The 12,024-nt window shown below is 37.7% G+C and overlaps 1 protein-coding gene across 2 annotated transcripts in view; it reads left to right on the forward strand.

Annotated features, from left to right (window-relative positions):
- The first annotated feature begins 493 nt into the window (after nucleotides 1-493).
- Nucleotides 494-12,024, forward strand: part of LOC127448753 (tyrosine-protein kinase RYK-like) — a 97,853-nt gene continuing 86,322 nt past the window's right edge. For both annotated transcript variants that reach the window (XM_051711594.1, XM_051711595.1), the window contains exon 1: nucleotides 494-1,133. In XM_051711594.1, coding sequence (XP_051567554.1) covers nucleotides 917-1,133 — 217 coding nt within the window. In that variant the 5' untranslated portion in view covers nucleotides 494-916. The remainder of the gene's footprint in view (nucleotides 1,134-12,024) is intronic.

Here is a 12,024-nt window from a genome sequence, read left to right on the forward strand (position 1 = left end):
CCTCATAAACCACATTTATAGCATAATACCCTTGTAATTACCAGTTTGTAAACTAAAAAAAAGTCCTCGTAAACCACTTAAACCTGCCCATACACACACACACACACACACACACACATGCTGGGTTTTAATGTTTTATGAGAACCATCCACAGACATAATGGTTTTTATACTGTACAAACTTTATATTCTATCCCCTAACCCGAACACTACCCCTAAACCTAACCCTCACAGAAAACATTCTGCATTTTTACATTTTTTAGCTGTTTTCCTCATGGGGATTGAAAAGTCTGATAAATGGTAAAGGGGACCAAGGCTTATATTTTAACTTATATTCAATGTATGTACTTCTCTGTATATCAACAAAACAAAACAGAGCTCGCAAACAGGTATATTTACACATGTATTCATAACACACACACTACTCCAGGAACGAGCCCGTCCGTGCGTGCGCGCACTGGTTGTAAATGACAACCCCCCCAACGGCCCCCCTTTCTACAATGAAAACTGAGATTGCGGGGGGTGGAAAAGACCATGAAAGGAAAGAGCTGTAGCATACTTATAAGGCGTTGTTTGTTTGGGATAGTATGTGTGGCTTGTCCCCCTGATTTCTGAAAGAATTATATGGAGAGGGACTTTCGCCCATGAGAAGGACAGCGCTTTAATACTGTCCAACTCATTGACTGGCCACGCTCGCGCCCGTGTGGTCGTTGAGATCGAGCGAGAGCTAACAGAAGTTAGCTGGACGGCTATCGGCGATTGAGGGGGACAACCCGGGAGAGGAGACGGGTCGACAGAGAACGCCGTTGTCATCAAACTTGATAGTATGTCGCCCTCTGGAAGTAACTCAAGCTTTGGATGAGGTTCAGTGGCGCCTTTCGATCGCAGAGAGTTTTTTGACGCGACAGTGGGCTGTGATGTTTGTGCCAGCGCGGGGCTCCGGTGGAGGCGCGGCGGCGGCGTCCCGGGGTTGGCCGCATACGGTGCTGTGGAGACTGGGGGGTTTCTTTCTCCTCTTGCTCCTCGAAGGGGCCCGATGCCTCACCAACCCGAGCAATGCGCCGGGCATAAACAATAACAACAGACCGAATGTGAACGTGTTCATGAGCGAGGAAGAGGTGAAGAAACTCTTGGGTATGTATATTATATTATCGTATGTGTTTCACTTTATTCTGGCTTTGGCGCAAAGCTACTGAACGTATCCAAAGTTTTGCTTATAGTATGAACGTGTGTCACTCCGCAAACAAACTGAACAGCTACTAAACTAACTACAAACACTGAAAGCTGTTTCGTGTACACAGTAAGTACCACAAGTACACAAAAGTACATGAAACATGCTCATGTTGTAGTCTGTTAGCTCTATCCATATGTTAGCTTTGATATTTAGGCCAAACAGTATCTGCAGCGTTCTTGTAATCTCTACATGGACAACTTATGTTGGAAAATGGAGAAATGCGCCAAAATTAGTTTTAAAAAGAAGATAAAATGAATCATTTACAACTAGTTTGTGTTCGATTACACTTTCAGCATGCTATTTTTCAGGCATGTAATTAGTCATGTTTAAAATGATTTCCAAGTGTTAAAAAACATATGTTTGTATGATGTATCACACAAATGCTTGTGATATCAAGCAGAATTGTTGACAGATAAATTAGAATTAGATTTTTTTCTTCCTGTATAGTGAAAGGAGGTTTCCCAGAATTAATTGTGCTCTGTGTCAGTTTAGTTCAGGAAACACTTATTTATTTAAATGCATATTTAAAGCATATCTGTGCATAGCTTTTCATTTTTAAGCATGGTTCATCCTCCTAACTCTAATGGCATGCACATGATTAAGATAAAGTATGCCTAAAAGTGGCCTAAAACATAAATGTTGCATTTGCACAGATATTTAAAGTGTTCTTCCTAGACTAAGCACCTGAATCAAGTGTACTGTGCATAATTGAATTCATTCTTTGTACTGTAATTGCTATGAGTAAAGCTTGAATTCAGAGTTGGCTTCTGATTCAGCACCACTGTAATTAATGCAGTGAGAATTGATTAGTGATCATTAATTGCTGGGTATTTATGGCTGAGCCTGTAACCAGTCATTATCATTGCTAATGTCACAGTGTAATTTAATGAAAGGGTTGGGGGCTGGAGCATCAATTTCCTGCTGGAAAGAGGAGGCAGAGGCAAGGACATTTTGGAGCAGCCTTGTTTGAACTTGTTTTGAGGGGTCAACTTTCAGCTCAGTTGCTGTGAGACTGAAAACAAAGATTTAATGTGACATTTATGTAAAGTGATGCAAATGCAGTAGCATTTTGTTTGGATGATGCCTTGTGGAGTATAAGCTTTAATTTAAGCTGTACTTACTGAACCTGTCTCAGAATTTGAATGATTGGAGGCCAAAACACATTTAATGAAAACGACTTAAAACTGATTTGCAAGCCATTAGACTGGAACCTAAAGGGAAAGTTCACCCCAAAATTAAAATTCTCTCATTATTTACTCACCCTTGTGCCATCCCAGATTTGTATGACTTTCTTCTACTGAACACAAACAGATGTTTTTAAAATAATATCTCAGCTCTGTTGGTTCATTCAGTGCAAGTGAATGTTTGGCCAGAACTTTGAAGGCCCAAAAAGCAAATTAAGGCAGCCTAAAAGTAATCCACATGACTCCAGTGGTTGAATCCATGTCTTCACAAGTGATATGACAGGTGTGGGTGAGAAACAGATCAATATTTAAGCCATATAATTTCTTTAAATTCTCCTCCCTGTCCATTAGGTGGCGATATGCATGAAGAATGTGAATTGTCAAAAATCATAAGAAGAATGTAAAAGTGAAAGTGGACAATTAAAGTAAAAAAGGACTTAAATATTGATCTGTTTCTCACCCACACCTATCATATTGATTCTAAATTCTTGGATTTAACCACTGTAGTTTTATGGGTTACTTTTATGCTACCTTTATGTGCTTTATGGAGCTTCAAAGTTCTGGCGACCATTCACTTGCATTGAATGGATCAGCAGAGGTAAGATATTTTTCTAAGATCGCCTTGGGTTTACGGGGGTTACAGGGTGGTTATAGCTATTGGTTGAGCTATATGGGTTTTTTATTGGCCAATGCCAATAAGTAGCTGATTGTATATGAATGTATTTTCAATTCAATGTGACAGTGAGGGTGTTCATATGCTGGAACTTATGCTTAATAAGCTGACAACTTGTGTGGTCATGTAAACGCCTTAAATTATTTTCCTTTATCTGGGTATGGTCATGTATGGGTTAAGCAAAAAAACGATCTGCACACATTAGCTAGAATTTTTGCCCATTACTCAGATTTCGAGTTGCATGTAAACACTTTTACTGGCATTCTGGTGGCTTATTCAGTGTGTGCATTTGGTGTGCGCATGCCTGTTTACATTTTGTAACACAAATGTCGGCCAATTAATCAGCCTTGCAGACATTCAGTATCAGTCTATCTGTTGTTGCAGTCCTATAGGTGATATTTCCTGCTGGATAATGTAATCAAGAATCTGAATGTTGAGGATCTAAACAGTTTGAAAGATTACGGTACCCCTCCGGCCACATACCACTTTTATTCCCTGTAAAGCTGACCTGTTATGAAGCATATTTTTGTCATGACTGGCTTTAAGAGCAGAGCTCCTGGCTACCGCTGTCTTTCTCTGGGTACGCACTGTATGTCTGTGTCTCATCAGTGATGATTGATGAAGTTTGTGATGGGCTTTTACACTCTTTGATGCCCATATCTGATTATCAACATCAACATGTCAGCTGTAGTTTTATGTGGAATGCTCTGGAATTTGTCTTGTGATGGAGGCCAGAATGCAGCTCTTTAACATATGTCTTTTGGGGGAAGTGGAATGGAGCTGCTGTCTCAAAGCAGTGTGCAGCACCACACACAACAGGTGTCTTTTGCCCCTCAGCAATGTCATTTCTGCTGAGTGTATTCTGGTATCCTTGAATCTGCTCATATTTCCTGCATCCTTTCTCATTACCTGAAGGTCTTGTCAAGGAATGATCCTGCTTTCTGCCGCATAGACTATTTTCTAATTATAAAGAGACACCAATAATTACTGAAGCCTGTGTGTCTTTCTCTGTTAACATGCACTTTTCCAAGACTTTTGAGGTTCAATAATAGGTGCTGTCCATCTTGAAATATAAACCACCTTGGTACGCTGAGGTAGACCGAGGGTCTTTGTATGTTGTAGAGTATTGAGTAGGAAAAGTCCCTGAATGCACTTATCACAGAGACATCAGCAGCCTCTGGTTTTGCACAGCCAGTGCCTCAGAGAATCAGGTGTCTGCTACTGCACAGGAGTCGGATTACTATTGATGTGGTTCAGGCATCCTGTTCTATGAGTCACAGGGATGCTTGGCTTTCCTTGTAGTGGTGGGGATTTTGATTCATTTCAGTGACTCGATTCTTTCTTTTTATTCTGTTCACCTGAAAGATTAGTTCAGATTTGTTTATTGATTTGTTCATTGATCATTTCGGCAAGTTACACCCAGTGGTTGAATTGTAAAAAAATTTCAAGGGGGATGGATGGTCTTTTGGGGGGGGGGGGGGTACTAATGCTTATGGGTCATTGACAAATAAGGTTGTCTGAGGAGTTAAAAATAAGAAATCTTATTAAGATAATAATTAAATTTAGAATTTAATTCAGTGGTGTCAGTTCTTAGAAATATAATCTTTGTGTTCAATCTGGTTTCGTTCATTTTTGAAAAACCTTTATAGCATTTTCTACAAAAAATTAAAAACTTTAATAATGTCATGTGGTCTAACCATAAAGTAAAAGGTATGATAACTTCCTTTGCACCTTGAATACATGAGAGGATAAACAACTTGGCCATTAATTTCAAAAAAGTTTTGAAACACATTTTTCTAAGTAAAAATATTTTATATAAATATGAGTTTTTGATTAAAAAATATCACAAACTTTTTTCAGGGTTACACCACATGACCTGCTCTGTTTTATGGTTTTTATGGTCAACATAAACAACAAATACATGTTGGTCACACCACATGACTTTGATTTTGTGGACAAAAGCATTTTTAAAATGAATCATATTTTAAAACAATTGTTTCACTGCTTATTTTTCTATTTCCTTCAAGAAATAACAATAAAAGATTATTCTGCAGTAGTCATGCCAACATTTATTATTTCAAGAATTTCAGCTTTTAATTAGACATTTATATAGTTTCTGGACACCATGTGACTTTTTTTTTTACTTTAAGCCCCAGAAAAAAATATCAATATGACTTCAAATTCAAAAATTTAAAATATTATCATCATAGAAGAGGTGTATTCAAGTACATGTTTAGTGTGAATTGCATTTTTATGTATTTTTAGTTTAATAGATCTGTCCAAAAAAAAAAAAAGAGCATCACATCATTGAACCTTATTACACATGACCATAATATGCACCTGTTGCCCTCTGCTGTTGTATTTTATGATTCATTTTGTGAATAGAATCCACGTTATGATCATGAAAGAAACAGACGCACATGCATTTTTCTTCTCCAATAACCAAACTATTAATGGAAGTTTGGGCTGTTTCTATGAAGGATGCTTAAACAGTGGTCCAAAACATTGTTCTACACTGTGACGAGTAGGAGTGGGGTGCGCATGCCCGGCCTCCAATCTGGCTAATCAGCCGAGGAGCGGGATAAAGACGAGCCAGATGTGGCAGTTCAAGAGAGAGAGAGCCACACACAGCTGCTGTGTGTGTGTTTATGTTTGTGTCTTTTGTTTAAGTTTTCATTAAATATTACTTTAACTGTTCAGCCGGTTCCCGCCTCCTCCTTTACCATTTTAATCCCCCCTGTTTCATACACACAAAAGCGTTTTATGGGCGAAACCCTGAAAATTATTTGAGTTAAAAAAAATGTAAATTTGAACTGTACATTTGTCATAGCAATATCTTACCTTTTGTTCTCTTCTTTTTAAACAAAGACAAAAACATTCCTTGAACTGTCCTCTTGGCAATTTTTTTTAGTCAGTGAAACTTTTGAAAACCTGATCTGCCCATAGGTGGTGCTATAGTGAAAAATAAATAAACCACATTTTGGACCATAACTCTTGAACCGTAAGGACTAGAATTTTTTCCCCCTGTGATTCCTTGCGTCATGACGAATCTTTTAAGCTCTGGCCAATTTTGGCTCCAGCGCCTCGTTTCCTGCTATTTTGGATTGTTTGAAAAAATTCAGAATGAACTCGTCCTAGGCCGTTCGCCCGATTGGAACCAAACCAGTGCAGAAAGATTCAGCAGAGTGCCATTATCAAAAGTTATCAAATTTAACTTTTGATTCATCATTGAATGGTACGCCAAAACGTACGTAGTGGGCGTGGCTACTTTTACTAAAACTATAATAACTTTTGAGCAGAATGAGATATTATCACCAAACTCGGTACACTTATGTTTATGGTCATTCTGAGGACACACAAAAAATTGCACGCCTCTGCCTCTTGGTGGCGCTATGATAATTAATAATCTAAAAATGGCTCTAACTATGGAACCGTTGGTCCGATCGACTTGAAAGTTGTCCAAGGTGCCATCAAGGTCTATGAGAACAGTAGCATATCTTGAAAGCATGGCTGCCATTGACCAATCAGCTTTCAGCAGCTTTTAAATAGGGTTAAATAAGGCTGATCGGAACTAAACCTGGTAGGCCTATTTGACTCTTGGCCCAAGAGGTCTTTTCGAACTAGTCTTAATCCGTTCACCCGATCAGAAACAAACAAGTGCAGAAAGATTCTCTGGCGTCCCAATATCAATAATTATCAAAAAAAAGATGGAACTTTCCATGCACCGTTGCAACAGTACAGCAAAACGTACGGAGTGGGAGTGGCCACTTTTTCTTCAAAGGTCAAAATTCTTGAACGGAATGGGCGTGGCTGGGGAGCTCTGTAGCGCCACCTTTTGACAAAAGTAATGGGGTTAGTTTCTTCTGCGGTCACCAAACTTGCTACGTATACTGAACAAAAACATAAATGCAACATGCAACAATTTCAAAGATTTGACTGAGTTACAGTTCATTTAAGGAAATCAGTCAGTTGAAATAAATTCATTAGGCCCTAATCTAATCTAATCAATGCGTATGGAAAATTTCTGGGATCTTTTATTTCAGCTCATGAAACATGGGACCAACACTTTACATGTTGCATTTATAATTTTGTTCAGTGTATATTGTTCTCATCAAGCCGGACAACTTTTGAAATTACAGTCATTAGCTCCGCCTAACAGGAAGTCATCCATTTTGGATTTTCTGAAAATCGCAGGCTCTGAACTTTTAAATACTCCTCCTAGGGGATTAATGTGACTGGCACCAAGCCAAGACATTGTAGATGCTAAATTGCAAACAGATTTTTGATATTTTGAATGGTGTCGCCATGGCGAAGCAATACATTTATTTTTATTATTACATTTTTATTTGTATAACGCCTTTCACAACACATATCGTTTCAAAGCAGCTTTATAAAAGATCAGGCATTAACAAAAAATTAAACTGTAATATCTATAATGTCTTAGAGTCATCATTGTGTAGTTTGATAAAATACGATTGTTAATTGTGTTTAAAAATAAGTAATTAAATAATAATTGTATTTATAACCCCAGTGGGCAAGCCGAAGGCGACTGTGGCAAGGAACACAAAACTCTATAAGATGTTGGTTAATGGAGAAAAATAACCTTGGGAGAAACCAGACTCACTGTGGGGGCCAGTTCCCCTCTGGTTAAACAACATAAATATAATGCCAATATTAATTATGTATAGTGCAAGTCATGGTTTAAAATTATTAAACTAAGTAAGTTTTAAGGGTCAGTGTTTAAACAAAGTGTGAACTGTAAGACTAATGACTAATGTCTTTGAAGTCCATCCTGGATTTACTGCAGAAGTTCACATAGATGCAATTGTCCTTGTTAGTTGGCTGATGAAGGGTTTTGTTGGCAATTAATTGATAGTCTATGTATTCCATTTCAAGTGTGTAGTCCATCATTAGACCGAGGAGATGCAGGCAGAGATCAGTTAGGTGCATCGCAGTTCAACCTGGCTGGTAATTTCGGTGAGGTTTATCCTAAGTCCAAGGTTCAGGCAATGGCATATGAAGTATCCCATGTCTTATTGGTTGGAGTTGGCATCATTTCATCATCAGAAGTCCATCGTAATAGACTGAAGTGATGCAGCACCGGCTGCTATTAGTCATCATCACACAGCGACATATAGCAGTGGAGTCCAACATGAAGCAGGAATGGAGCTGGATCCAGCCGGTTCTGGTGACCTCAGTATAGGAGTCCCGAGGTTGAGACAGGGAAACAAATAAAATAATATTAGCATAGATGCCATTAAATTTATTGCAGAGTTATAGATCACGATCAATGTTTCTGGTTCCGGCAGACCTAACTAAAGCAGCCTAATTGTGAGTTGATGGATAAATGAGGTGTATGCCTGGCTAAATAGATGAGTCTTTAATTTAGACTTAAACTGAGTGAGTCTGCATCTCGAACAGTGTTAGGGAGACTATTCCATAGTTTAGGAGACAAATATGAAAAGGATCTACCTCCTTTTTGTGGATTTTGATATTCTAGGAACTATTAACAGGCCAGAATTTTGCGATCGTAATGAACGTGATGGAATATAGCATGGTAGAAGGTCACTTAAGTACTGCGGAGCTAGACCATTCAAAGCTTTGTACGTAGTTAACAGAATTTTAAAATTAATATGAAATTTAACAGGTATCCTATGTAACGATGATAAAATGTGGCTAATAAGATCATATTTCTTGGTTCTCGTCAGCACTCTGGCTGCTACATTTTGAACCAATTGAAGTTTATTTATTGATCTTGCTGGACATCCTCCCAGTAATGCATTTCAATAATCTAGTCTTGAGGTCATGAACACATTAATTAGTTTTTTGGCATCAGCAACAGAGAGCATGTGTCGTAATTTAGCGATATTTCTTAGGTGGAAGACTGCTGTTCTACAAACATTGGTACTTTGATTTTCAAAGGACAGAGTGGTATCAAATATAACACCTAAGTTCTTCGCTGTTGAAGACGATGTAACAGTAAATCCATTGAGAGTCAAATTATATTTTAGTGGCTTATTTTTAGAGGTTTTTGGTCCAATAATTAGTACCACTGTTTTGTCGGAATTGAGTAGAAGGAAATTTCTGGCCATCCAATCTTTTATTTCACTGATACACTCTGCTAATTTGGAGAATTGTGAAATCTCATCAGGTTTTGAAGAAATATAAAGTTGGGTATTGTCAGCATAACAGCGGAAACTTATTCCACGATTTCTGATAATATCTCCCAGGGGAAGCATATACAAGGAGAAAAGCAGAGGCCCTAAAACTGATCCCTGTGGCACTCCATACTTTACTTTTGTTTGGTTTGACAATTCCTCATTTACATAGACAAAGTGGTAGCGGTCTGCTAAATAGGACCTAAACCATGCTAATGCAAGTCCACAAATGCCAACATAATTCTCTAGCCTATTCAAGAGAATGTTGTGATCTATCATGTCGAATGCAGCACTAAGATCTAAAAGCACTAGAAGTGAAATGCAGCAGCGATCAGATGATAAGAGCAAGTCATTTGTAACTCTGATAAATGCAGTCTCTGTACTATGATGAGGCCTAAATCCTGACTGAAATTGTTCATATATACTATTTCTCTGTAGAAATGAACATATTTGGGAGGATACTTCCTTTTCTAGTATTTTCGACATAAACGGGAGATTTGAAATCGGTCTATAATTAGCCAGTTCTCCAGGATCAAGTTGTGGCTTCTTAATAAGCGGTTTGATAACTGCCATTTTAAAGTTTCTTGGGACGTGTCCTAAGGATAGCTAGGAGTTAATAATATTAAGAGGTTCTGAGATTACAGGGAATACCTCTTTTAAGAGCTTGGTTGGTATTGGATCAAACATACATGTTGTGGCTTTTGATGTTTCAATAAATTTTGTTAGCTCTTCATGACCTATGACAGCAAAGGATTGAAGTTGCACATGAGGAAAATAATGAGACACTGTTTTCTTTTCAACTGAATGTTTAGTAATGGGAGCTGAACACATTGATGTGGCTATTATGGGTCACGGACATAGCACCACCAACTGGCAGCAGGAAGTATGGCACTTTTAACAGACTTCGAATTAGCCCTCTTATGTTTACATTAATTGCTTCAAAATTCTTTAGAATAATGTCAAGACACTGCTGATGTAAAATTGTAAAGGAATATTTGATATCTTAAATACTGTTGCCATGGCAACACATTAATTGTTATTATTCCTTTCTTCCTATATTTCGGTGTTTTTGAGGCACTTGGCATGCTTAAAATTTCATGCTAAATTGTGAACAGATTTTTGATATATCGAACGGTGTTGACATGGCAAGGCATTAAATTAATGGCAAAAAAATGGGAAACAGGAAGTGTCTCATCTTTTGTGTGCAATATGTGATTTAGATCAAAATTGAGATGTATGTTTAGTCTTGGGGGCTAATAACATGGATTTGACTATTTTGGGTCACGTCATAGCGCCACCACCTGGCAGCAGGAAGTGTGGCTCTTACAACAGACTTTAAAATAGTCCTCTTATATATACCTAAATTGCTTCAAAATTGTTTATAATAATGTCAAATGCCAAATGCATGTGTCCACCTTGCATTGTTTTCCGAAAGCCACCAGGTGGAGATGGACCCATGGTGCTTGAGTCCGTCATCGCTGCTTGCAGCGATATTTTTACTTTGAAGTTGGTCTCATATGCTCGTGCGGATCCAGTAAGTGGCAAACAGTTTACACGGCCCGGAACATCTGCTTGAATTGTCACGGACTGACCGTCGTGTAACATTTGTAAATCAGAGGAACTGAGTTTTGATCCAGACTGATAGAATCTGAACTTCAGAGGAAGATATTATATAGGGCTGAAACGATTAGTCGACGTTATCGACAACATCGACAGTAAAAAAAAAATTGTAGACAAAAAATTTAATTGTCGAATAGTCGTTTGATCTCATTTAACATAACATTAAACTCTAATGATGATGCACGAGAGCAGCACTGCAGCTCGTGCCTGATTGAGGAGAGGAAGAGTCTCACAGTCCAGACACACTCCAAACCTTCTCCAAACAGCTTAAGATGATGTAGATCACAAAGAATGAGGGAATTGTAATGCAAAACTTAAAGGAAAGACCCTGGCATTACATCTTAAATGCAGTTATGTTTAATATATTACAGCTTTATTAAAGTTCAAATAATACGAAAGCAGATCATGTAAATAACTGAAACTGGCATTTCTCTGTGCGTTCAGCGCCTCTTCTATAAGTTGTGCGAATGTCCCAATCTAAGGGGGAGAGATTGAAACTGCACCAGGCTGATGGACACTCTGTGTCGCAGGGACGCTCATCCCTCAAGCGTGCATGCTTAATGCAGCTAGATTATAATGTGATGGCTCGTGACTTATTGAATCATAATATGTCACTGTGCATTTCTTATCGTGAAGAAAATTGTCAAGACGCAGCTTTATTAATAAGAGAGTTTATTTTTTGTGAGTTGAAGTGAACAGAAAGGTGAGAGAGGGTAGTCTTCGCCCCATTATACACTGCAACAAAATACGTTTTTGATTTGTTTTTGTTTTGTTTTCCAATATAAATATCTAAAACTCATTTAAAACAATGTACATTTATTTTAGCACATACTGCAGAAGAAAAAATTGTTATCTGAGAACGTTGAATATAATATAAAAAATACAAATATTTTAAAATATCTAAAAATCCTTTAAAAAAGATGCATTCACCTGAGAAGCAGCATAAAATATATTTAGACTTGCTTTAGAGAATAGATCTTGAATATAAGTATATTTTGTCTTTACTGCACTTGCAGAATTATAACCAAGTGAAAAAATGCACTTATAGACAAAAGACACTTATATTTAAGATACATTCTCTTATCTTAAATATCTTATATGTTGCTTCTCAAGTAAATGTATCTTGTTTTAAGGATTTGTAGACAATTTTAAATGG

The sequence above is a fragment of the Myxocyprinus asiaticus genome, chromosome 12 (assembly GCF_019703515.2).
Source record: "Myxocyprinus asiaticus isolate MX2 ecotype Aquarium Trade chromosome 12, UBuf_Myxa_2, whole genome shotgun sequence".
NCBI classification, from domain to species: domain Eukaryota; kingdom Metazoa; phylum Chordata; class Actinopteri; order Cypriniformes; family Catostomidae; genus Myxocyprinus; species Myxocyprinus asiaticus.